The sequence below is a fragment of the Taurulus bubalis genome, assembly GCF_910589615.1.
Source record: "Taurulus bubalis genome assembly, chromosome: 3".
Classification (NCBI taxonomy): domain Eukaryota; kingdom Metazoa; phylum Chordata; class Actinopteri; order Perciformes; family Cottidae; genus Taurulus; species Taurulus bubalis.
In genome coordinates this window covers 22,153,610-22,181,527 of record NC_136591.1, presented here as the reverse complement: position 1 = coordinate 22,181,527, position 27,918 = coordinate 22,153,610, and the positions used below count along the sequence as shown (strand labels likewise).

At 41.2% G+C, this 27,918-nt stretch overlaps 1 protein-coding gene across 6 annotated transcripts; it reads right to left on the bottom strand.

The window, feature by feature from the left end:
• Positions 1-27,869, bottom strand: ppp2r5cb (protein phosphatase 2, regulatory subunit B', gamma b; the record flags this gene model as incomplete). 6 transcript variants are annotated; one of them, XM_079215416.1, is made up of 16 exons in its annotated part: positions 1-2,794; positions 3,260-3,373; positions 3,767-3,839; positions 4,077-4,178; positions 7,449-7,576; positions 7,709-7,879; positions 8,333-8,386; positions 8,489-8,597; positions 8,833-8,892; positions 8,988-9,118; positions 9,254-9,346; positions 9,495-9,605; positions 12,623-12,822; positions 24,781-24,946; positions 27,232-27,291; positions 27,843-27,869. In XM_079215416.1, the coding sequence occupies 16 exons, from the start codon at positions 27,867-27,869 to the stop codon at positions 2,660-2,662; spliced, it is 1,734 nt and encodes a 577-aa protein (XP_079071542.1). In that variant the 3' UTR covers positions 1-2,659. The 6 variants fall into 6 exon arrangements, with proteins under 6 accessions (XP_079071542.1, XP_079071544.1, XP_079071545.1 ...); XM_079215418.1 differs by having other exon boundaries at positions 3,251-3,373; positions 24,781-24,943; XM_079215419.1 differs by having other exon boundaries at positions 3,254-3,373; positions 24,781-24,943.
• Positions 27,870-27,918: the final 49 nt, after the last annotated feature.

Below are 27,918 nucleotides of genomic sequence, written 5' to 3'. Positions count from 1 at the left end.
AGGATGAAAATATAAAACTCACGTTCTCTTTATTTGCTGTATATAGATAGATGTACACCACTGGAGATTTGGATAAAAGCACACAAAAAGCTCATGTATGTAGAGTCTCAACACATGTCTGAAGGTGAAAAAAATAAAACGGAAAAGATGTTGGATTACAAATAGATTAAAAAAAACTATCTAAATGCTATACTGTTCCTAGATGTAGTCATGTGTTGAAGTATGTGCTTCAGTTGCTAATGACCTCTATTCTGTACAAAATATGAAACCTACCATTTAATAATAGTTATGACAAACTGAAAGTACATTATATGTACATTAGATGAAGCCATTTAGTATGAGATACTAAAGGACACTTCATTCTTTTGTGGATAAAATAGCTTATGTAATATGGAGAGCTCCAAAGAAGCCAATATTAAAGCCATTTCAAGAAGAACGACGGCCACCAGCTGACAGCTCATCGAAGGGATGCAACCACTTCTGACCGAATCCACCGCGATGCACGTCGGCAGTGGGGCCGAGGTTTTAGTAAAAGCCTTTGGTGACTGTTGTTCTCCAAGACTAACGTGAATGGAAACAGCCTGGCTGTATTATTTACAATTTGCACATTCAGTCGGAACACTGACGAGAGGTTCTGCAGGCAAAGGAAGAATAAAACCCCAAAACAAAAAGAACTTGCAAGCATCCAGAAGCAGATCAAACAGATGTCCAGACAGGGTAGTAGGTATTTACTGAAGGGGAGGGGGGCAGGGGGGTTACAGCCAGTGTGCAGATCTGGGCAGAGGGGGTCAAACAATGGTACGAATCAATGAATGGGACAGTGGGGAGCAGAATGGAAAAGTCAGGATTGGAGGTGATTTCCTCTCCCGTGGAGGCCGGCTCACAACAACCCACTCAGGGGAGGTGACCACACACACACACACACACACACCAAGACAGACAGCATCACGGATTTAAATTCTTTACTCGTTTTTTTTCAGTTGCGTTTCCATTTTCTTTTCAAGTTTTATCAGGAAGTGCTTCGTCGCTGAAGTGGCTTTGGGCGACCACTCCGCTTGTCTTCTCTCTTCAGCTTCAACAAGGCATGTGTCGGGAGTCCGAGTGGCTGGAGGGGTGCCAAGCAGGACTTGAACGGTCTTTCTTTTTGGAAACTAATGGTGCGATTTCTTTTTCATTCTTTTTTTAAATTCATCTGGCATTTTAGTTCATGCTACTACTCGATTCTCGGTTGAGAGCAAATTTCCCCTTAGACTATAAAAGGCACTGTGAAAAGAAAGGCTCATGTTTGACCTCTGCAAACCAAAACATACCTCGCCTACGGAGCAGTCTAGTCTCTAACAAGTGTTTTATAAACAAAAGGGTCTTGCTTGAGAAGAGTAGAAAAAGTGATCCCCATCAGCGCGGACTCTGGCCCCGTTCGACTTCTCTCGGCACACAGTGGCATTGTGTCAATCCCAGACAAGCAACTATGTCTCTGTGACCTCTCGTAAGCCTCAAATGAATGACAGCGACTTGTACTGAATGCTAATGACCGCGCTGAACGGGCAAACCAAAAATAAACCTCATAATCCGCTCTCACGTAACCGGGCTCGGGGATGGACTCATCCCAGGAACCGATCGAACGGATCTGCACATGTAATAAAACTTAATTGACCATTGTTTGAGCCGCCGACACACACTGCAAACCTGTGTTCACTTATTGCCTACACAATTGAAAAGATTTTTTATTTTTATTTTTACGAATGGACTAAAATGAATGAGATGTTGGCAACAAACTAGTGCAAAGATCTGTTGGATGTAAAACCTAGACCTCCGTCAGGCCAGCACAGTTTGCTATTAATCTCGACCCACTCTACTGGTCGCCCCACATGACCCTGACCTGATTAGCATGGTCAATGAATCTTCACAGCTAATGGAAAAAAATAGCAAGCTCCAAACAGAGCAGTTGTACAGATAAGAAGTGTGTTTTTACTCTGATAAGAGCTCCTAATATACTATGTAGGAAAAAATTAAATATAAACAGCAGTCTAGTTTAAATGTTATGGTAATAATAGTTAATATTAAATATATATAGAAACAACTGACATTTTCTCAGCGACTGATGCAGGTTTTTTCTCTTTTTTTTCTTCTTCCTCAAACGAACAAAGCTCATATTATTTGTACAAGCGCCTGACATCTATAAAGAAGAGGCAAGAAGAGAAGACAGCGCACACACAGAAAAGAACACCTGAGAGAAATGACCAGAAGGGGGCAGCACAGCACCTCGAAAACACAACGAGTTGAGAAGAGAGAAAAACAGGGAGGAAGAAGAGAAAAACGACACTACAGTCTCTCAGGGTGAAGTTCCAGCGCCACGGTGCATGTCGTGGTCACGCAGGACCGTCCGGCACCACAGACGTTACTGCTGGGCGACCACCAGGTGGATAAAAGAGGTGCGTGCGTGCGTGTTAGGAGTTGAGCACCGTTTGTCCCGAAAAAGCCGAACAAGGCTTAGACGTGCGGCTTTAGACATTTTCTGCGTCAGGTGGAGCTGGGACCGTTTAGTTCTGTGTTGTGCTGGACTGAGATACCAGAGTTCTGTTGTTGTGCTGGCCTCTGGGGGGCCTGTGGTTCCTCTGTGGATGCTGCTGCTGGTTTATGGTGGATCTGGGGTGGTCTCTTAGTGGCCATCATGCGTCGTCAACATTTCGTCGGCTCTCCGGTGCAACTCCAAGGCTGTGACAGTGCAGAGGTCCCTGGGGAGCTCCGATTTCCTCCTCATCAGTGGGCGCTCTCTGCGCTGATCTTTTTGGATCTGGACACATGAGACAGTGGGACAAAGAGGAGACAGAAAAGTCGGATATCTGCGTCTGTACTTTTCCTACGTTGAAACATACCTGCTGTCACCCGTTCAACTATAACAAAAGAAATGTCTTTTCAATACAATATGATCACTGCATGCTATGACAGGAAGTGGCCACATGAGCAAGATGCAATATGAAAAGTTAAAATATCCCACTTTAAAAAAAACATTATGGAAATGGCCTCAAACGATTTAACTGAGGCTGGTTACACAGTCAATTTAACTTAGTGTCTAATCCCATTTAAGTTTCAGTGAATTGTTTTCACGACAGATACAGTAAAATAAATAAAATATATAATATTTTAAATATAAAGATCCAAAATTGGCACACGATGATTTTACTGCGGCAATGAGCCACGTTAGACCTAAGACCACTGTAATAGTCACTGCTACTCCTCACTACACTACACTCCTGACCTGTGTGGCTTCCTCCGCTACTGCTTTCTTTAGCATGACGTCGTCTAGCAGCGGCCCGTCTGTCTCCATGTCCATCGGACAGCCTGAGCCTATCGAGTCGACGTAAACCAGAAACTGTACAGGAAGAGGAGGACGAACGGAAACTCATCAGTTTTCCCCCTTTATCCATTCTGCCCTTGCCCTGCTCTGCTCGTAGACTGTATTCAAAAGAGTTTTTATCTCATAGAATATTCTGCTTTAAAATCATAATTGTTAGCGCTTAGCCTTTCAAAAACAATATTTTCCCTGTGTGTGGTTTGCTCTGCCGCTTGAGACATGCGTTTGTGTTCATTAAAGAAAGGTCAACTTATTTAATCCGATTAACCAGTTATTGAAATTGAGGAGTTTGTTCATAATACAAATCTCAATAATAACTTTGAATGTAAAAAAACATTTGGTACTGCCCAAGTACTAGATAAAAAAAAAAAAGGTTAACAAGGGTTTTTTTTTTGTTTTTTTTTTACACACCTGTGGGTTTGACTTTGCAAGATTCTCAATCTTCAGCCACGCTTCTTCTCTCTCTTTCCATTTGGCTTTCTCTCTGAGACAAAAACAGAATCATTAGATTAAAAAAAAAAAAGAAGTTACTCAAATGTTGCACTGAGGTCACAAATCTGTGATGTCCAAAGTATGTCAGTTTACTTACCTACGCCGTCATTCTTTCCATTTCTAACGGTGCTTGTATGATTTATTTATATTTTGATGACGTGTTAGAAAAAGGCCAAGAGAGCTGTAGCTGCTCTAGAAATTCAGATGTGATGTCTCGCTTGTGACTTACTTGCTTTTCTCTGCCCTGAACTGCTGGGTGCAGTCGTCAAACAGCTTCTGGTTCATCTCCATGAAGAGCTTCAGAGCATTGTAGATCAACCCGTGGATCGTCCTGCAGAAACACAAAGAGCCTTGAGTACCTTTTAAAGCGCTATACAAATAAAATGCATTATAAGAAACTGTCCTTTCACAAAGAACGCAAAAATAAATAAATAAATATATATATATATATATATATAAAAAAATAAAATAGGATAGTAATTGTTTTTGGGGAGCTAGATCAAAAACAGAAAACTTTGATGCTCCTTTCAACCTCGACAAAGGCAGATTCCTTTCTTACCTTTCAACTCATCGTCCCTTAGAGCAGTGATTGTCAACCACTGTGCCGCGGCACACCAGTGTGCTGTGAGAGATCGTCAGGTGTGCCATGGGAAAATGTCCAATTTCACTTAATTGGTCCCAAAAAATATTATTTAGTTGCTGCAAATGATTTTCGCATTGTTGAGCGTCTGAGCCTGCAATATAGTGGCTGGCAGAGTAATATAGTACAGGTCTACACCTTGTTGTGTTATTAAACAAATTAAACGGCCGTATGTTATTGATCGTATCTACAAGACGGCATTTAATTTCTGGGTCGCGTCTACAACTCTTCCCTGCTCTGTATTGTGCACGGCGGAGTTCCGCTCCGATGCGCTGCACACAGGAGAGCGGCGAAAAATATGTTGCGTGCTTTTCACAATGGGATTTGCTGCTGAAGCTATCACTATTTTAACCTCTTAACATTCCTGTAAAATATGACGAAAAACGCCTATCCAGGTATACCCAAAGTAAATTACAAGCTGTACTTGAACTATTTGGAGTAAATGCATGGTCTTGGTCTCTTTTAAAAGGTAATAATCTGAAGCTTTAGTCAGAATCACTTTGAGTGCTGCTGACACAGTTATATGAGTTTGAACACACTAAAGTATAAGGTTTTTATTTCCGTCTGAACATTTCTTTGTAAATAGATGCCTGTAGATGACAATAAATGGGACTTATGGACTGGAAAACACAATGGGACCATAGCATGAAGCCTTTTCTAGTCTAAGTAAAAAGTTGATAACAATATCACAGATAACGAATATTTTACACATGTTTTTCTAATGAAATGTCTAGGCGTTTTTTCATTTTGAGACTGAAAATATTCCTGATATATATATATATATATATATATATATATATATATATATATATATATATATATATATATATATATATATATATATATATATATATATATATATATATATATATATATATATATATACACACACACACTATATACCTATTAAAAAGGCTTATAGTCTTGCAAACTTATATAGGTACTATTCATATATACTACCAGTATTGCTGACAGAGAAAATGAAGTATAAATGCATTTTATGCTAATTTACACTTCAGACTGAAGCTCTACAGCAGCTGTCTCTTCTCATCAAATTAAAGGCTGTTGTGATTATTTGCCCCCCCTCTTCCCGCCTATCTTTGTTTAGGCAATTTCATTGGCTGTCCGAAACGCCTGTCATCTGAGCTGTACGAGGTGACAGACGTGAGCCACGTAAGAAAATAGAGGCTGAGCCGAAACTGCAACGTAGCTTCTGGTTGGGTAATGTAGCTTGTCAGTCAGGATATGAAGCTCCTATTGGTTCAAGTGGGGTCTCCTTGGAACCGTTAGATTTCGGCGGACATTTTGATAGCGAGTTTGTAGCTGTGCTCCCATGCAAACATAACTTCCTGCTAAAAACAACACTACTTTCGTTCATAACTTTCAGCTGCAATGGAATGATGCAACGCCAGTTGGTGGATATTTATGGATGTAATCACGTGTTTTGGACTAAATCTTTTATGGGATTTATTTTTATTGGACCTTTACGACGTAACAACGCCATTTTTGTTGGAATATTATGGATTTATGGATCAATATGAGGCGTCATCGGTGAGTTGTCTTGATTTTCAAATCACTTGTTTGTTTGTTGTTGTCTGACAAAAGTATTGATTGTAGCTGCTGTGGTGGTCTGATCTTGAAACGGAGTGGACAGCTGGGATCACAGGAATCGTAGGTTTCCAGAAACATATGGCACTCGTACCGAACTATAAATAGATGTACAGTGTACAACGGAATGTACAACAGAATGTACAGTGTATAGTTGAAATGGGCGCCCGTGCGACAGCAGAACGTTAAGAGGTTAAGCTATGAGCTCTCACTTTTAAAGCCCAACAGTTAATGATTTGCAGATCAAGACAAACATCCAACAGGTTGCAGCCTGGAGCTCCATAAATGACGTTTCTGACTTCGCATATCGAGAGGCTCTGGAAATGTTCTTCCAAAAGCCTGACAAACACACTGCAGTGACAAAGCCTGCACACTTTGTGGTTGTCATTAAAATAAATGAACACCATGTTTCCTTTAAGTCATTATTTATCTAACTGGGGCAGTATTTATAACAGGTGGAGCGCAAGAGGAAATGCTGATTTTAAATGTTCACCGTCCGCCGTTAACAGGATACACTTGCGCGACTCGCCGATTCTTGTCATTTCGCCAAAAGCCGATCTGTATGAGATCTCCGTGAGGTCGGCTTTCTGCTGTTGTGTCTCTCATCATTGAGCATGAATTGAGAGCCGTATCGAATCTACAACCCTGTTTTAAAAAGATGCATAGAGGAAAGCAGCTCACTGCAGCCATTAATACTGATACAACGTGATGGCTCACACATCTGCACTCATTCTGTTTTGTTTTGCAAAACAATAGCTTATTGTTTTCCACAATAAGCTATTTAGTAGGAACTAAATACTAGTTATTTTTTGCATAACTTTATTTTCCATTTTCATAACAAAGTGTCTGATGGATCTGGTTTACTTGAAACACTGAATACTCTTCCATGCCAGTAGGTAGAGCAATAATTACATACCATATATGCTGTATTATGTTACAATGTGACATTTTGTAACTTTTTGGGTTGTTGGTGTGCCGCGGGATTTTTTTTATTGTAGAAAATGTGCCGCGGCTCAAAAAAGGTTGAAAAACACTGACTTAGAACATTTCGCTAAAAGGAAATTCCATAACATTTCTGACAGAAGCTGCACAACTATTTACCTGAGACAGACTGCTCTGGGTCACTAGGATCCTCGTAGTTGGTCCTCTGTTTGTGCGAATCTATTCGAAACTTTTGAAAAAAAATGCTGCAACTATTGCAAATTTGCGTAGCTGCTAGTTTGAATAGTTTGGAGTATTTTGCACTTCCGTGTCACGCCCCCAGTGTGCAAAGGCCTTTAGGATCGCCACAAACGATAATCCGGCAGCGGCGCGGAGACATTGACTGGATGGAAAGCCTGCTTAGTGACTCACTTGTTCCAGTGGGTCTTGGAGTTGCGGTAGAGGGATGGAAACATGATCGGCAGGATCTTGGCGGCATTGTCACTGATTAGGCTCATGATGTACTCGTTGTTCCAGTAGTACAGAGCTCGTTCTGCCACCTGAGAATACACAAGTTTATACCAGGGTTACTTCGGTAGACAGATAGTAAAAGAAAGCGTGTCTAGATTAGCTCTGTGATTACAAAGTGAACTAAAAATCACTTAATGTGTGGACTGGGATGAATGTCAGACCTGAAAGTGCGGGCTGGACACACACTTGGCCAACTGCCTGAAGAGGGGCTCCATGACTTTGACAAACTCTGAAGGTTCGATGACGTCCAGGATCTCCTCCAGTTCATTGAGGAACATCACCTCTTTTGGACTGTGAGTCTTGGGCCAATACTTTAACAAAGCCATGACCGTCTGAAGACAGGGACAACAACATTCGTGAAAAAGAAGAAAAAGAAGATCAACGGAACCATATTTACAGAAATGAAAGCACAGATAGCTATGTATATCATTTGTGTTTGTTGTCCGAGACCGAGGGCTTTTGAATCCACTAAAATCAGATTAAGTTTGTTTTTCCCATCTCTTGTACTGAAATCCCGCAGGCTTACATCAAGGACAGGGCTTCCAGCTTTCTCTCTTTTCATGTCCTCGTTGTTTATCAGAAGAGTTCCAATGCATTTCAGAGGCTCTCTACTAAGATTTAGAATAATACAACCAGGCACATAAGTACCTGCCAAATCATATTGCAACTAAGCATGGTAGGTATGGATATAAAAAAAACTAAGACTTTGAATTACTGAATGGACCCAAGGACTTCATTGCCAATCACCAATATTACTGACATTACATTAATAAATGATATCTTACCGGTTCTGTGAGGGTGCTATCCTTCTCTAAGAACTGGACCACACAGTAAGCCAGCTACGGGAGAAATAAAACATTAGCATTATTATCATAAAAAGGGGTTGCTTATGGCAGAGATAAGCATTAATGTATAATATTTAAGACTGACAAACTGGTTACCTGTGGGTGATATACACTAAGAGATTTGACTTTGTGCAAAGGCAGCAGAACCTTCAGAAGGAATATCTTATGCTCTTCTTTCAACGGTAATGCAAACCCATTGATTATGCTGTGAAGAGAAAGGTGATCATTCGGAAAATAAGAGCTGGGGTTGAACTCAAGACTCTAATGGCGTATAGACGCTAAAGAGATAAGACAAAGGCAATACCCGTCAGCGTCAATATGAATTCGATCATTTGATAATTTTACAACTGAAAAACGTGAATGGAAATGAACCAAAAACTACATCCTGAAGCATAAACGTGAGAGAGGTTTTATGGATGCACCTCTCAAAGGTTTCTTACCTGCCTAATATTTCCAGTAATTCTGCTATTCCATTATGATGTTCAGTCTCATAAATGAACCTGGAAAAACAGCAAAATGGCAATAAATCACGACGGTACATTTAACAAAACGCACAAGTGTCACTTATGTGCCAAAACTCAAAGACCTCACTCACCTATAAAATATGTTATTAATGTGTTTCCTAATGTATGCTCGCAGGCCCAGGAACTTGCCATAGATGCGATGAAGAGTGGTCTTTAAAAAATCTCTTTCTCTGGGGTCTTCACTGTCAAACAGGTCCAAGAGCTGGGCACAAAAAAAAAGGTTACTGAGACACAGAGACAATTTCAACTAAATACCAAATACAGATCTTTGAGGGAGAGAGAAAAATGCACTCAAGCGTCATGAAAATACATTACAAATTTCACATTAGGTGCTCACCTGCATTACAAACTTCTGGTCAATATACTTTTTGGCTGTGTTTGGTTGAAAGTCAGGTGACTCCAAGAACCGCAGGAAGAATTCATAGACGAGCTGTGGAAAGAAGAGACGAGTTTACAACACGTGAAAGTAACAGATGTATGGATTTATTCAAATGAGGTGTGTGTGTGTGTGTGTGTGTGTGTGTGTGTGTGTGTGTGTGTGTGTGTGTGTGTGTGTGTGTGTGTGTGTGTACGTGTACCTGGAGATGTGGCCATGCAGCCTCGAGCGTGGGCTCATCTTCTTCGGGGTCAAACTCGGCGCCCGTGGGGTTGGATGATGGCGGCAACGTCCTGAACATATTCACAGTAAACTATGGCGAGAGAAAAAACAAAAGGAAGGTCACTCAAACACATTTATGATATGTAATGTTATCATGTTGCGAGTCGACACAGATATCAAATGCTGATTCACTGTATTTTACAATGCAATATATAAACAAATACTAAAATAAAATTGCTGGACAACAGAAATGTAAATTGATCCCCGTCTTTCAGTCCATGAGCCAGATATCAGATATCAAACATTGATAAATCAAAGCCTATGAAAGAAAGTCAAAATAAATAAAAGAGTCATAAATCATGTGAAATACCGTTTTGTTCCAGTTAATGTTTGGCTCACATAAACTAGATGTATTGCCTCACGGCTGAATGCTTAAGCCGACCAGCCAAGTTGCAGTTTACATCCAAGTTACTTCAAAGGGACATAAATCACTTCTTCATTTGATCCTATTAGTCATCAGTGTGAACTTGTCATAATTAGCATTTTAATTCTTGATTTATGGGCAGAATGTGTTTTGTGAAGTCAGAGTGACCTTCGACCACCAAATTCTAAATCAGTTCATCCTCGAGCTCAAGTGAATAATTGTAAACAACTGAACACTTTCATTAAATTTGGCACAATCAGTAACTCGTCCCACAAAATGACAAGAAATAATCAATAGGTTGTTGGGGTTTGTTGACTGCTACTAAAGAGGACAACAAGCTTCTTTGCAAAAATGAACTGAAACAGTGAGATATGTTGGCTATTTTAATGCACAGATCACAATATAACATACCAGTTTAAAGATGTAACTCTGGTACAATCATGTTATGTAGCCATTGCAAACGGGTTCGTCATCAGGTCAACTTATTGCCTGAAAATCAATAGAAATACTGCAAATGAAACGTATGTTACGTGAATCCATCGTCATAATCTGCCTTTACATTTTTTTATTTTCTTTATGACAAAGACTGAAGGACGACATGTATCGACGGTGGAATATCCCCTCTTGGGCTCATCTCAGATAGCAGCCTGTTTCACTGGCATCACTATTCCCCAAACTGGGAAGCATCAATCTATTTTCCTACTGAGTCAACTCGCTTTCAAGACAGCACACTTAGACGGTTCCTCCAGAGTGCAGTCGACCAGAGGTCAAAACACACTCCCCATCGTGTTTATGTTCTCAGCAGAAACCCTTTCTCCCCCAAGAGAATGGGACTAATGGAACAACCAAAGTCATGTCATCCCAAGGCCTGCCAAAATATTGTTCTAAAGCTTGAACACCGAGGCATCAAACATGCCCGGAGAGAACAAGGCTTTTGGAAGAAATATTGTGTACAGCCTTAACATACGAATATGCGCTTTACGGCAACAACAAAAAAGAGGAGTTAGTCGTGTCCATACTTTGATGATGAAAGCCATCAAACCCCCCCCCCCCCCTCGCCTTTAAGAGGGCAGGGGGAAAGGGCCCGTCAGTATATTTTAATGCAGATTTGGAAGCTCTGTTGCATTTTCTGCAGCGCTGATCAAATGAAGCCACGACGAGGAGAACAAGGGTCAATTTGCACCTTGATCATCGGCAGTTTACCATGTGGCATTGAGGCTGTGCTTTGATTAAAACCAAAGGCTTTTAAAGCTGGCTTGGGAAAGCAAACCTGGTTACCGTGAACACATCCAGGCCACGACCTCAGAGGAAAGCATCTCTAATAAATATACAGTAGGAGTTCAATGACGACCGCCTAACTGAATTAACTGGTTCAGACCTGCAGAGGATTCAGGGTTAGTGGCCGCATATGGGTTAACTTTCTTGGCCATCTTTAGACAAACACCACAAAGTGACCACTTGAGGGGAAGCTAAATAAATGGGTCACTTAATGCCGTACCAATGAGTCCAAGGACAAAAGTAAAAGTGTGTGTGTCAAAAGATCTTTTGGTTCAAACTGAGGTCAGTGATGCTCCTGAGAGTTTCGTATGACGCTGTGGGGAGCCAAACATTTTTTGACTAAAATGGGTCTGAAACAAGTACGTGCTGCTGGCAGGGCAGTATAAACCACAGTACATTCCCTTCCCGTGGCACGGAAATAAAGTCCACATCAAAACCATGAAAAGATCTAGGTTAACACGTCGCAGATCGTTATACTGAGGTTAATGGAAAATGAAAGCAACAGCTTCATTCAACAGTCACACAGCTCTTTGTGGTCACATGCACTTAGTGATATACAGCTGAGCCTTATTCACTAAAATGTATCATAGAACTTCACAGACAAAGAAAGAAAATCCTTCCTCCCTCAGTGACATGACAACTGTCATTATTAAACCTAAAAAGTCGGCTGTACTGCTAAACTACAGACACACAGACAAGAGAAAGTCACATGATCTATGGACCTGTCGAATACGGGCATGTTATATCAAATAAGTTTACACCAGCTGCAGTATTACATTACCACATAAGGTAAACTGATGTTATCCATCACAGGTGATTATGGCTGCTAATTTACCAATGTAAAATATGAGGGGCCTCCATCAGTGATGATGTGATTAGCGTTCTTAATGAATAACAGGAACAAGATGAAAGAGGGCAACTTGTGGCTTTTCCTTACAAAAATAACTTCCACTGCCTGTCTTATTAAAGATTACTGAATCTGAAGATAAGATTTATTTTAATATAAAGATATTACTGAAAATAGTTTAAATTCTATTGCTATGTCCGAATATAAAATGTAACCGGACAGCCAAAAGAAAATATAGCAATAGTGAATGCCAAATCTGCCCTAAAGAATTAATTTAGATCAACTTTACAACAATAGTCTCAGTCTAATCTGAAACTCACAAGCCTGCAACAGGAGCTTAAAAACAACATCCCTCCTGCATTAGCACAGAGGAGGCTACATTGCGAAGGAAATGAAAATACCACATTCTTTGTCGAGCCTGAGACAAAAGCGTCTGCTTCACCTCGTATGCAGGAACTTTTAATCTGAATAATGGATACTCAGAAAGCTGGCCTGAGTATCCACACTGAGCATGACTGTTTACTTCATGTGAATGCCAACTTCTGTTAAAAATACCCACCATGTGAACCACCTCCGGGTAGATGGGTTCGGTGATGACGTTCCTGTTGTGGGTGATGTACTCCACCATCTCGCTGATCGCCGCCCGTTTCACCTCCTTCCATTTCAGGTCACTCAGTGGGTCCGAGAGAAAGTCGAAGAGGACGCAGCACTGCCGCAGTTTCTGGATGAACAGCTTCTCCTGGTCAGCAGGTGGAACATCTAGAGGACAAAAATGGAAGAAAAGCAGGGAATTAACAGATCTGCCAGTGTGTGTGTGTCTTTGACAGGAAAGGACAGCAACGACTCGTTCCAGGATATTAACACTGCATCTGAGAAACGGTCCCTCACACCAGCGACAAAACACAGCCATCACAAAGTTTGCCCAACAATCACCATTCAACTAGGGCTGTGCGGTATACCGGTTCAAACCGTATACCAGTTTCAGATTTCCATACGGTATGATTTTTTCATATACCGTCATACCGGTGATTATACGTAACAACTGTCGTTGCGCTATGGGTGCCGTCAGCGACCAGCGCCGTCAACAAGCCGTGCATATCCGCAAGAACAGCAGGCGGCAACATTTCTTTTTTACAGTTTAATACTGGGAGTGCAGTGGAGCTACTTAGCTGTCAGTGTAACTTGGTTCACTCATGGTTCAAAATTACACGGCCAAATTGAATGCTGGGAAGTTGGGCGGCAAACAGCTGTTTGTGTGGCGTGTCTTCGGTCTGTCTCTTCCTGTTTTTTTTGTGTGCGAACTCTACCCAGAATGCAATTCGGTGCTGTAATTTTATAACAAGTTTGAAACATGACTGAGCCCAGTTACACTGACGGGTAAGTAGCTCCACTGCGCTCCCAGTATTAAACTGTAAAAAGTCAATGTTGCTGCCTGCTGTTGTTGCGGCTATGGACGGCTCGCTGACAGCACTGCTGTCTAGTTGACTGGTGCTGTTAATGGAACCAATGTGTTTACTTGTTTAAACAAATATATACCGTGAAACTGTCAGAATCTTACAAAATACCGTGATATGAATTTTTGCCCATACCACAGCCCTACATTCAACTATCATATGTAATCCCTCATCATGGATAAAGTGTACAAGCCAGATGCCTGACTGAAGTAATTTCAAAACTAGATGAGGGAAAAGGTAAATATCCATACAAGTTAATTTTAGAAGTCCTTTAAGAGTTATTCAGGTTCAGTATAGCTTTACTTTGCCTTTTAAAAGACACCGTCATTCACTACATCAATGATGCACAGGCACTGAATCTGCCTCCAGGAATATTGAGCCACTCCCCGTCTCTGTATAATCATTAACTTGCTATTCAAAAACCATTGCACGTTTTTGTAGCAACCACACACACACACACACACACACACACACACACACACACACACACACACACACACACACACACACACACAGTGTCAATGAGCCAATCTCCATTCTGCCAGCGTGCATCTATTATCACCGAACAGCAGCTGCCACAGAGTCTCATGAATCATCCACATCACTTCTACTCAACATAATGTGCAATCAAATAAACAATAATATAAAACAAGAGAATAACTTATATAATAATTACATAAATGTTGTGTCAAAAAGGTATGTTTTGAGCTCATAAAGAAATATAAAGACTTTGAGCAGAAAGCTTAGGGGCGCAGGAGCTAAATGCAGAATCCCCAAGAATTTCCGTTCTGCTCTTTGAAACCGCTACAAGTCTGCTCCCAGAGGACACGAGGGCTTTCCCAACTCGTTCACCAGAGATATTTTCAGACACATGGAACATCAAGGAACATGTACGGCTAATAAACAAGTAAAATAACGTAAAAAGCGTACAGGGAACCACTGTAGGTATTTGTAAATAGCCATTTAATGTGGTCTGCCTCGAATTCGCATCAGAACTCAGGCAACACCGTTCTGGATCAAGTGTTACTGACCAGACAGGACACCAATACTATATTCAGTCTGTTTTACACAAAGCAAGTAGTATTAATCTACCAGACACAGAAACAGCTTCTTTCCACTGGCCGTCACTCTGATAAACAATTCCATCAGATATCGGATATTTATCTTGTTTATTGTAAATAATATGTACACATGTACAATGAGAGCTATGTGAAACCGGGAGGCAAATACCATATATGTGTAAACACACATGGCCAATAAAGCTGATTCTGATTAACTCTTTCATGGTGTACATACTGCTAAGGGACATGCCGCTTTCAATAAGGGAATCACTATTTTTGCTTTGCTGACAAAATGTCTGTAGCCTCCTGGAAAAGAACGAGTAGAGAGACGGCTATAAGTCCTTCAGCCTCCGTTGTTCAGATTCCCAAACCACAAAAATACCCTGAAACCAAAAAGAAGCGCAATGGTACCCATTAATTTTCGTCCAACACGGGGATTAGTGACTTGAAGCAAAACGTCACCTTATAAAACCGACTCATGGGTCAGCATTAGTTTTCATCACAGCCTGTGATTTATGAGTCGGTCTCGTCTCCCCCATTAACAATCTGCATGTGTAGTGTACGTCACCATGGTGACCACAGAAAGAGACAGGACTTTGGACCAGGAGGTGACCGTTGTTAATGGAGAATGCATGCAGCCTGCTACAATGGAATCATATGCTGCCAATTTGTTGAGCTCCATCAGCTGTGACCGGGCGACGCGTCCACTGAACGGACTTCAGTCAGGAGGAGTCAACAGGATGCCCAACACCTGTCAGTCAACACCTTCTGCAACGCTGAATAAAAAAGGTCAAACAGCAGAGGTGTTGCTGTGAAGAAACTGTGACAAAAAAAAGATTTAAACATAGTGGGACTTTGGTTCGGTATGCAAAAGGTAAAGTTAATATCCTTGTGACAAAGAAAATGCCCAAAGACGGTGAAAGATGCATCCTAAAACCTATCAGAGAAAAAAAAAGCACATGTAGCAAGAAATACATTATAAACGAAAGGTCATTAAGCAACTGCCCTTATTATTCAGCCTCAGACAATCCCAATCCGATTGGTAGCATCAGAACAACATATACAACATATGACTAGGGTCGGGTACCGGACAACACGTCCGGTACCGACCGGACCGAAAAGCAACGCAGATTTCGGTGCTTCCTTCCGGTGCCTGAGCCGATACTTTTTTTTTTTACACTACTCTGTAAAGTTACAAGGTATATAGATACTAAAAGGGTAGCGCGGTACCCGTACGCTAAAAACAATTATTAAAATAGCGCGGATCAGAGCACACTCGCTGCTTTGCTCTCTGTCTGCCTGCATGCAGAGCGGGACTCAAGGGGGCGGGGCTTCCAACGCTCACACACACACAAATAGTGCGCGCACACAGAGATCGCTGGAGACACGAGCACGAGCTTTTGAACGTCCGTCCTCGGCTTGCTGGAACAAATCTCTCCAGTTGATATTAATGATGACGTGTAGTCCAGTAAAGCAGCAGTTATAGGATCCAACAGTGTCTGAGTTCTGTTGCACCAGTCCCATCAGGCCACCTGATGATTGTGTCTGTTCTTTTTTTAAATATATATGTTTATAGCTAAAAGGTTTGAAGCTGTAGTTTGAAGTGTGTTTTGTATGTACTTATTTATTTTTTTATATCTATCTATAGTATACTTTAAACAGTTAATAATATTGTTCAATTTGAAGAAAAAAAATTGCCTTGACAATAAAAAAGTATCGGTTTAAGGCATCGGTATAGTTTTAAAAGTATCGGTTTAAAACCGGTATCGTTTTAAAAGTATCGGTTTAGGCACCGGTATCGTTTTAAAAGTATCGGTTTAGCACCGGTATCGGAAAAAACCTAAATGATACCCATCCCTACATATGACACGGATTAGCTTGTGCGTGCCTTAAGTTAAACGACTGTAACCTCACATACAAAGCCGGTTATGCTAACTGAAAGCGTGCAACTTCTTGTTAGCACAATACACACCAGAACATACGTGTTCACCACAAACACAACCTAATTCTATATGAACTTAAAAGGACAACCATTTATTTTGCACGGCCAGGAAACAGGAAACGGATACGTAACTGGCACATGCATAACTCATCTCTAAATAATATCACATACACTCACAGGACTTGCATGTGTACATTCGTCAGAAAAAGTAAATGGCTTTTGTCTTGCTGACATCTTTCCATGTAACATTTTGTATCCATTGATTGTAAGGAAGCAGCCAAAACAGTGGCACTGGTTCAAACATCAGAGGTGATATTTAATTAGCACGTAAATCTAATTACTTGGCAGTGGTGAGATTAGTCAATTATATGAGATTCTGTACTGTAGGTTGTGCACACTCCCACACAGACTAGACTCTGATCCTGGGACTGGCAGCACCAACAGGGAGACTCTCCATAGACCTCCACGTGTGAATGCCATGTTTTATTTTCTGTACATGTAGTGAGCGCTCATAAAAAACGAATTTATACTTGACTTGCTTTTCGAGTGTACATCAGCCTGTAGGATTCTCTTGTGCAGCAAGGTACCTTGGAACAACTAGTCCAGCCAACTGGTTACAAAACATTTCTTCGTCTATATTCAGACACAGTGTAGAATAGTGACAAGTCTGGAAGTAGCTTTGCCGTAACATCATACTTCATTCCCTCTATCCAAACTGTTGGCTACAAACGGGATCTAATCGACCGCATCAAAAAGGTCAAACAGCTGGCGATTTGCTTCACCCCTGAGCTTTGGCCACCACATTCCTGGAGAACCCCAGATCTGTTTTATGTTTTAACACTGTGTTTATGTAAAGGCACGGCCAAGTATATTCTTTTGTTCGGTCTTCCGTTCCAACAAGCTGCAACTTTAGACTGTGGAGCTGCTGCCAAAAAGTAATATAACTTTATGTGTGTTACTGTACTGTTTCCCAGCTCCCTCGCTAGCAGATACAATACCTGCGTACATGTACATGTTTTGACACTCAACAGAAAAAGACATCCATGTCAAAATGCAAACGAATCTCTCCATATTGATCTAAATACAAATCAATGTAAAGGGTTTCATTTTAATCATCACCTAAGCTAAGTGTTTATATAAGTCCTTAAGATTTTTTTTTAAATGTATTGTAGATCATCTGTTCGTGTTCAAAGTTTAAGAGGTGATATTAAGGTTTATTCATCCGTACCCGAGCGGTGGGTGCCTGTTACTAATGAGCTGGACCACGGGTCCACCCACGAGCACCTCATCTCATCAACCCCTGAGTGCCAAGAGGTCTACCAGCTCTTGTTACACAACAGCACTAGGGTTTCTGAACAGGCCTAAAATATTAAGAGACATGCTGTGCCGCTGCAGACATCACACACGGGCCTCTCTGCATGGATGGGCAGCTAACCTTTGCTCATCTAAAAAGGCTCCAGCGTGCTCACAGGAAACCAGGCTTGGACACAAATTGCTCCCGAGGACATATCTCAAATCCCACAATGTTTACTGGCGAATATTTTATGAATACCTGATTATTTAACAAATACATATTCTGTGTCAATGCAGACATAGGGCTACAAATGCAAAGTCTTGTGGTTAGTATGGGGCTGCATTTACTTCAATGTTTTTAAACATCATGAGGTCATTTAACACCCACGCAGGTCACAACATGACACAAACATCTCGCCGTTAGTAACGCATGTGTGCATTAATAGGCTGCATGTTAAATGTACACCGTTCGTGGAGAAAGGTGGATTAAGAAAAATAATACATGAACAAACATTTGCCTTGAATTTCTTACACTAAAACACTTATTCAGAGATACTCTGAGCATTGATTGAGTTTCCATTTTCTCTGCACAACACTGGTAGTAGGTCACAGTTTGTATGTTCAGACAGTAACTCAGGAGCTTACGGTAAAACCAGCAACAAGCAGAGATTTCAACGTACACGTGTTTCAGCCGACACCAGAGACTCATCTACAATACAACAGCAATGCACACACCGACAAGCTTTGACCTCACTTCCTATGACATCAGCAGTCTTGATGGGGGGATGGGAGACTCAAAAGTAGCACTCCTCACTCTCTCGCCTCCCCGGTTGAAGCTAAGCTATGCAATGTCTTGGCAAAACCCTTCCTCATTGACGAACAAACACAACCCCCCGCTTCCTCTTCCAAAAACACACATGCCACCAACGCTAAGGGGATAAATGCTCTCCCTCTCTTGCAGCAACTTAAAGAAAAGTCATCCGACACAAATACTTTCTTCTACAATATCCAAATTAGCAACTGCAGTTGCTAAATGGCAACAACATTTTTTACCATCTCCCCTTGAAACACAAACACAGAACAGCAGAGGAGGAAAATCTCCTATTCTCACCTCTAAAATGCATGAGGGCCACAGGCTGGAAAGGCCCATTGGTGGTCGGTACATCCAGAACCATCCCACTGGCAGGTCTAGTGCATGCCAACATCAGTTAGCTGAGGCAGGAGACGGGGGAGAAGAGGGCAGCCCGGGCTAAGGCGAGGAGCCAGCCTCCATTTTAGCACGAACACTCGGAGCAGAAAATGAAGCTCCCCTGCTGCTGGAGGGAACCAGCTAGTTAGTGACGTCATCCCCCACTGCAGCTGCCTGGTTGGCTGACTGCAATCACATGGGCCGAGTGTCAGTATAAATAAACATGAGGGATGGGATTGGCTGGTGGGCCGAGGGGGAAGAGGTGGGACTGTTGCTGTGATTGGAGCGCGAGCAGCTACGTCTGACAAGAGTTTCAAAGCCCAAACTACTGATCTGCCATCAGTTCAGCCCATTGTGTTATTGAGACACAAGAAGGCGGCCAGGAAATACACATTTCTGTCAAACATGTAGGCCGTTTGTACTCATTACTCATTCACAGCCGAACACCCGACAACAAACCCCAACTGACATAACGAATTACAATGCCCACGTCCAACGCAAAAAGTTCAATGCATGGAAAACAGCACACACGAAACCACAAGCGTTGAGAATGCATGCCGCAGGGCAAGTTTAGACACAATCTTTTTTTTCCCAAAATAAAACCGCAAGATGTATCAACTAGAAGCTGACGTTTGTTAAAGACAAGAGACTGTGTGTGTGTGTGTGTGTGTGTGTGTGTGTGTGTGTGTGTGTGTGTGTGTGTGTGTGTGTGTGTGTGTGTGTGTGTGTGTGTGTGTCTCCAGGAGCACATCCTGAGCCCAGGTGTATGTTTGTGAAACAGGAAGGCAGGAAGTCTTGATGCAAGCAACACAGGATGTGCATGAGCAGAGAGCAGCATTCGGTCAGTCTCAGTAGCTCTGGGGACAAAATCCTGCACTGTAAAGCTGTGCCAGAAAAGGGCAATTCTACAGACAGTTAAAATGCACTTAAACCATTCTTTCAACAAGCCCTTCAAATACACATTTATCTCAATATCCAACAGCTCTCTAGAATCATGTAACCAGGACTTGACCTTTCTATTAGGTAGAAAGGTCAAGTCAGTGTGCATCCAACCATACTATTACCAATCCCAAAGTGGTGTGTGTGTGTGTGTGTGTGTGTGTGTGTGTGTGTGTGTGTGTGTGTGTGTGTGTGTGTGTGTGTGTGTGTGTGTGTGTGTGTTGTGAGGATTGGGTGCACACACACACACAATATATATATATCAAAACCGAACAAAGCAGGGGGTGTCCTTTGAATTTGTGAGTAACAAAAAAAACATGCATTATTAATTATATGGCTTTGCTCGAGTTTGCAGTACTATTACACATTTAAAAAAGGGGGGAACCACATGATAATTGGCAAGAGAGAAACTACAAATGAAAATGTCATTTGCTGTACTATTTCAAATGTAAAGTGTGTATAGCATACAAACCTTAGTACTTTGAGTTAAGTACAAGGTCTCCAGTAGACATTTAAAATTAGTTTGAGTATTGATTTTTACTCCCCATGATTGTCAATGTTAGTCAAGCTTATATAAGCTACAAACAACTAAATGAATGACGCTTAGTTTTTCTCCATTTAACATTTCTGTGTAATATGCATGGACAAATGAAGTGAAGTTTTACTGTGTTGCATAGAGAAAGTCGAATTCAGTCTTTTTACAAACCAAAATAATGAAATAATTATTTGTTGTTAATGTTTATTTTGTCCAGCAAATGTAATTGTAAACCTTGGTTTTAACACATAACAGTGTGGAACAGCTCCTCCCTGTGGGTCCATACGTCTGCAACTTGTGCAACTGGATGTTCCTGATTTGAGATCTACAGATAACAGTTGATTTGACAAATAGTTATGTAAAGGGAGGGGAGTGATGCAAGAAAAGCTGCAATGCTCCACAACTCGTAGCGAGCTTACTCTGTAACCCGGGATCATTTTAATGATTATTCTCGTATTTAAACTTTGACTAACGTTTACTTTTGCTACACTGGCTGTAAACTGTAATTTCAGCCATTAATATCAGAAACTCTTAAAGTAGTAACACAGTAAGGAAAAGGGGAATGCACATGCCCTTCCCCCAGCATAATGATTTAGCCTCCAAACACAAATTAGCAGTGCAACAGAACATTAAGACTGGCTGGTCCTAATGTATACAACAGTGGTGTATTTCAGCAGCAGCAGGCTCCAGTCGGGAGTGTATAATAGGCTCTTTCTGCTCCCTAGTCATGAGGCAACCTCCCATCAGAAGATCTGTTGTTCTGACCAAGACAACGCGAAACACACCCACTTGTTACAGATCCTTTCCAAAGGCTCCTTCTGGCACATGCACTCATGAGCTTGAGGTTTTCCCTCCGTCTGTACATTTGCTGGGCGGAGGCAAGAGAGTGAACTTGTGCGGCATCATGAGTCGGGTCCCGGATAGGATGGAGACTGTATACTTGCTTGCGTTCCAAATTCATCATTTATAGCAGCAGGTCAGCCACAGTTAAGTGGTTTATTTACAGATCTCCTGATCTTCAACGTCGTGCGTGGTTCTCTGTGATAAACGCTTACGGCTCAAAATGTATTTGGAGACGCAGACGTATCAACACAGCTGAGGCTCTTTTAAAAACAGAAGCTGAACTTAATGTTGCCCTAAAGCAGCTTCCAATGATGGAAACTCCCGTCTACTCAAATTAGAGCCGTCATGTTCATTATAGCTGCTCTGTGGTAGCTTTACAGCAAGGCTCAGCTACAAAGAGTGAGAGTAAAATATCAACAAACTATTGAGAGCAAAATATCAACAAACTATTGAGAGCTTCAACAGCTGATCAAAGCTAGTGAATTATGTTTTATTGTGTTTTTTTTTTTTTATAAGATATGTTGTAAAAGAGGAAGTTGCTGTCATGAGGTGTGGGAGGTTTTTTCCTTTACCACCTGCAGCAGTGGTCGAGCCAGGAAACCCTTCCCCTGAAACAGGCCTTGTTTAAAAAGTCTTGCTGTTTAAAACAAAATGAAATGTATACAAAGAACTTCGAATTTTAGATCAATGCCCAATAGGTTTGACTGCCGGCGACTCATAAGCAAACGCTATAGTACACTCAACATTGCAGACACTGTATGTTTCAAGAGTACATGACGTAACTTCTGCAGTAACTGATGTTGCGCAGGGATTGCTTCCTTTCGTATGCCCTCCAATAAACTGTAGAAACTATATTTTCATCTCTTGTTTTTCCGTTGGTTGAGGACATAGGAATATGTCAACAGCTCAAGATAGGTTTTGGTGAAACACAGGAAATGTGTCATATTCCTGTCACTTATTGTGCTATAACGAGACTCATTTTCTCACATACTAAAGAAACCCCGGGCCTCTCAAACTACACTGAATAACCAGCAATCTTAGAACAATCGTAGAAAACTAATCCTTACCGTGTCCTCCTCATGATACAGTTTAATTTAAAAGCTGTACATTTGCAAGCTAGATGCACAATTATATATTTATTAAATGGGTTAAATAATTATTCTAGTTTACACTGAATTAAAAATGAATATGTGCCGCACTAAAATATAATACTTTCCCTGTTGTATAATGTATCTTACTTGGCATGCTAAACTTCAACACTGAGTGTGCCTATATCTGCCAAACCACTACAAATTAACAGATTAGAATCCGTGGTTTTGTTTGTGTTGCAATGTCAAGATATCAGGGGGTGGAGGTCATATTGCATCCTGACAACTGAAATGTTTGTTCCAGTTAATCAACATGATAGTAACTCAAATACTTGACTGACCAGCTGATGGCGACAAAACCCTTGCAGGCAGATGCTTCATACAAAAAAAGCACCTGCTTTTATAAAAGAGAACACAAAGGGCAACAACTGTTGTTGTTCTGTGCTTTTGAAAAGTATGTTTGGACCTGACGTCGAGAGAAATAAACGGGCACATTTATCGCCTGTTCACAAGCTGCAGGCAGAAAGATTTATCCAAAACACAAATTTCATGTTTTTTTTGGTACTTTGGTAGGACCGACGAAAACAAGCTCTCCATATCAAGTCTTTAAGAAGAAGCATTTTAACTGCTGTGCTACCAAATGTAAACACTGGGACAGTTCAAATGTACTTGAGTCACAACAAGCACACTTGGGTTTGAGGCGAGTTCATGGGAAAGGCCTGCTTCAGGTCAGGGTGGTCAGTCTCGCCTCAAACTTGTAGTGCTGCAGATGTGTTGTAGGCTATCGGACGCGTGTTTCCATCAGGAGGTGGCGGACATGCATGGAATGAAAACAGGCCAAGCAAGGAGCCTGTTTGGACAGGACCGAGTGAAAACATCTATCGGGTCGCTGTGGGATAATGTTTTGCAGAATGTTATCAAAGCTCCCATTGGGGTGTGGGAAAAGAGCTCCCTTTATCAGAAATTAGGTTGTGTTTAGTGGTTTCTTGACACAGTACAAGGGTAATGGCTAACCAAGATTAAGGAACAGGTATATGTTGTGGTAGAATCAACTTCAATGTGTGTCCATTAATTATAATCTCACAAGACTGACTGGTGAACAAATGGCACACAATAAAAACAACAGCTGCTGGTCACCGATAGTGACGCCACTAACAGCAAAATGAGCCAAAGAGAGAAATAACATTTGAAAAGTCCCCTGAAGAGGAACGCTACCTTTACTCACTGTAGGTAAGTGACTTTAAGCGGGAGAAAGAAAATTGTGCAATTTTCTTTTTTTTACGCCATAATAATTTCTGAGGTTTGATAAATCCCAGACATTTAACTATTTATTGCATCCCACAGAGCAACTGACTCTCTGGCAGTCAATCTTATTTCCACTCTCATAGGCAAATCCCCTTTATGACTAAATGGAAATCTCTTTATTGAGATATATATATATATATATATATATATATATATATATATATATATATATTTTTTTTTTTTTTAAATTGCACACAAATTTAGTAACCTATAATGCATGTACAGTGGTTTGTTTTCAGTACACCGGCAGATTATATAATGATTGTGCTGGGAGAGGGCACCGGACAACGTTGTTGTGTGTATTCATGCATACACAGACACATGCATAGGCAGTATGCCCACAGGCCGAACGGCAATGCCTGCTCCTTGCTTTTCCATCTGGTGCTATGCCGGTATCGAGTTTAGACATAAAAGTAAACGTCAATATACATCTGCAAAGATTTTTCCCAATTTCTCTTCCACAAAAGGGAGGAATAGAGAAGGAATAGTAGTATGGCTGGCAGATATTGCTGGTCACTGGCAACATCCTAAAACACAAGGGCCATGGAATTAAAGCTTTATCTCTGGATTACCACTAAATATAGATGCTTGGGTTAAATCCAGCGCAAAGTCCATGCCATGTACGTCCTCTGTTTGTTTCCATGTATTGCGTAACGTCATGCTCAGCTTGGTATTACAATGACGGTGATGCAGCAGAGGATGTTCATAGATGTTGTAGAGTGGAAAGTAAATAACACTGTGTGCTTGTAAATGTGCCTGTATGCAAGGCCTGCACTTATCAGTGTCAAGATCACAGGGATTTCTCAAAAAAAAAATCTACTTTGTGTATCTCTTCAGGGAGGTATGTTGAGTTTTGAATTCAGGTTTCAAAACATCGTAAATTCATTATTTTTGCCCACGAAAAACGGCAAATTGTCTACGAAATTCATAACCAAGTACAAAACCTTCCAGCCTGGAAGAGCAGCTCTACTATATGCACTTGTATGTGTTTACATGCAACGACAGCACTGGGTGGTTGGTTTATCATGTGATTAGATGACAGCATTTTGTGATTTTACCAGTAAATACCTTTGAAAGCAGGCAGTTTCTGCAGCTCCCTGTTGTTGCTCAAGCTGAAACGAGAGGAGCTCTGCCTCTTGTCCTTTTTGACAGGTGTCTGGGAACCTGGCTGCTTCCCTTTTAGCAGCTGAGTGGTGGGAGGAACATTATTGCTGGCCTTCCTGTTAGAACTCTGCTGAAATGAGAAGAAAAAAACCCAGATCAGTGACACTGACATGACAAGTATAGTACAAAGTGTGATAGAGGGTGCAAGTACCTCTTTAGGAATCTGATAAAAATGTGTGTGACTGGCTGGGACATTTTAATTATATACACTATGCCCTCATTTACTTAACAGTGTATTTAATTATGTAACTAAGACCATAAACCTGTGACGCTTGCGTGTGTGCGTGTGTGTTCAAACCACCCGGCTGTGTCTCAGACACATTTTTTAATAAAAAGAGGGTTAGTGGGGCTGGATCGACTGAATCTGGTCTCACCTGCCTGCTGGGATCTATTCATCAACATACACCTGATGGCACAGAGCTGACTTCACCAGATGCAGATCCGTGGAGCCGTTTGAGTCACAAGGGAATTATTCAATTCAGTTAAGACCCAGCTAAAGTTGGTCACAGTCTGCAGCACTACAAGGCAGAAGCTTAAGAGCTGGGCCACAAGCAAGCTGTCTAGTAAAGTAGGTAATACAGCTGCGCTGGTCTCTACTCTGAATTAGATTATGTATTCATGTAATACAAAGATGGGAATTAACTATTCTACTTTAAGTGCATTAAGCCAAAGTAGAAACATCTGCCAACTAGGATTTTGTTTAATTAAATGCTTTCCTCACTGATACGATTGGTACCGAGACAGAAAATTAAGCATTTTTATCAACTATAAAAAATTGCCTTCAGTCTCAAACAATTCTGGTTACCAAGCATATGAGGCAAAAGGGTGGGCAGGGGGTAACACAGCAGCTTGCAGCTCAGCAATGTATTATTTGACACAATGTCGGGGCAGTGGTTGATCTGCCACATGGCTGCAGAAACTCAACAGTAACCCTGCCTTGATTGGCATTTCCCAGCAAGAGACAGCTAAGAGGCTGAAAAATAAGAATTCAGAAGGTCGACAGTGGGGGGAAAATGCTTCTGTATTATTCATAACCAATTGGCAAAAGCACAAAGGATAGAAATATACATTTTGGATATTATTTGTGACATTTAAATTAAATATACACAGTTTTTTCTTTTAAATGAGATAAAAAATATGGAGCAGCTAACTTCTGTAAGCCTTATAGTGTGCATTTTCCTATTACAACAAACTGGACTGTGTATTACATCAGCCACTAAAATACGAACAGGTGGTCAACAGCCCGTACAATATAAATATTAAATGTCTAGGAAAGAGGAGGACACCACTTTGCTTTGTACTTTGTTGCACAAACAGATGACGGCTGTCATACTAGCGTTGAAAAAAAAAAAAAAGAGCTTTAAAAAAAAAAGCATCCAGTTATTTGAACAACGAAGGAGGTTGAAATCTTTCCATATCTGTTTATATTCTGATTGCAGAGAAGAAGTACAATCTGATGGGTTTTTTATTTGTTAACAGATGCATTTTATCTTGGAAAAGCCATGTGAATAGTGTTTGAAACCCTACTGTGCACCTGGTACCATTGGACACCCTCATACTATTTTTACAAATACAGCTCTATGGCAAGACCAACACAATGTTTGTAATGTGGGCTGAAGCAACCCCTTTAGCTTTTCCAGATGTGACCCAATCCAGATACAAGCACAAAAGTCAAAGGCCAGTCAGGCCTTTTTCTCACCGTTTTATTATACATGACAGGATATTATGTAGATCGGTGCATTAGCTTTTGATACGAGTTTATGACAGAGGTGTCAATTCACTTCTGACGCACAAATCCTTTAGAGTGTTCTCCTTTTCCATTTTGGAGAATTAAAGATTACCTTTTTAGTTTAGTTTGTGGCTGACGGACATATAAATATGACGATGACTTTTTAGTCTCCTTGGAGGTAGTTTACCGATTGCCTCATGTTATGCTGTACGTGTCAAGGACAAAAGGATCCCACTAGGTGACACATATGATATGATTTGCTCATCTAGCTGGCTGTACAGTTCTGATTGGCTTAGTAGAATCAGTTTCTCTGTCTCCTGGATTATGGGTGCTAGTAAAACAGTATGGAAGGCATGCACAAAGGCATGCATTTACAACACTACGGTCAACGTGTTTGCGGCATATTGCAAAATATCAGAAATGCATCTGTTAAAACTGTCAAGTACAGTATTGGACACTTATAATATTGGAGGGTGAGCTTAATGACTAATTATGTAAATGGTAAATGCAGTCCCATTTTCAAGTTATAATATCAGTGACATTTTAACTTGTGCAAGACAAGGCCGGTCCTGATGTCTTCCAAGACGTTTCAATAAAGAAGTATCCTGGGTCATCCCCGACGTTACCTCATGCTCTGAATTCTCTTGTCCACCACTTTTTCCCACTTTACCAGACTTTTGGGACTCCTGGGAGAAAAAGAAAAAAAAGGTTTAACGGGTTAACACACATTAGTCAAATCAACATGAGCGAGCACGTAACAGTTGACGCCGGGAGGACAACATTTGTAAGCAGCCCATCAGTGGATGCCGCCATGCAAAAAGCTAAATATAGCACGCATGCCCACCCAGTTGAACACACTGGCAAGTCTCCTGCTAGCGAGCTGACGTTACTTCAGAGTCACTAGCAAGTCTCACGAACCCAGCTTTCAGCTAACGTGCATGATATGTAGCTAGTACTCCACACCTTAACACGCTCACAAATCCTCATAAGCATATGCATTCAAAGTACACAACCTTGCATCTGCATACCGGCGCTATATATTTATAGCAAGGCAGCCCAAGACGTGTTGGCAGAGCAGCGGCTAACCGGTGATGAGTGCCGGGTTTGCACACGTTAACGGGTTGCTGGCCAACTATATTAAATATTTTCTTTTTTTTAAATATATATATAAACGCCGGTTTATCAATAATAAAACCTGGTTTCGCACAGTCGCCTGTCTCTCGCTCCTAAAACTCACCTTGTCTTTTTTCGTTTTATTCGGCATCGTACAACCGTTGCCGCCCTTGCTCCCCTCTCGGATACTCCACAACCAG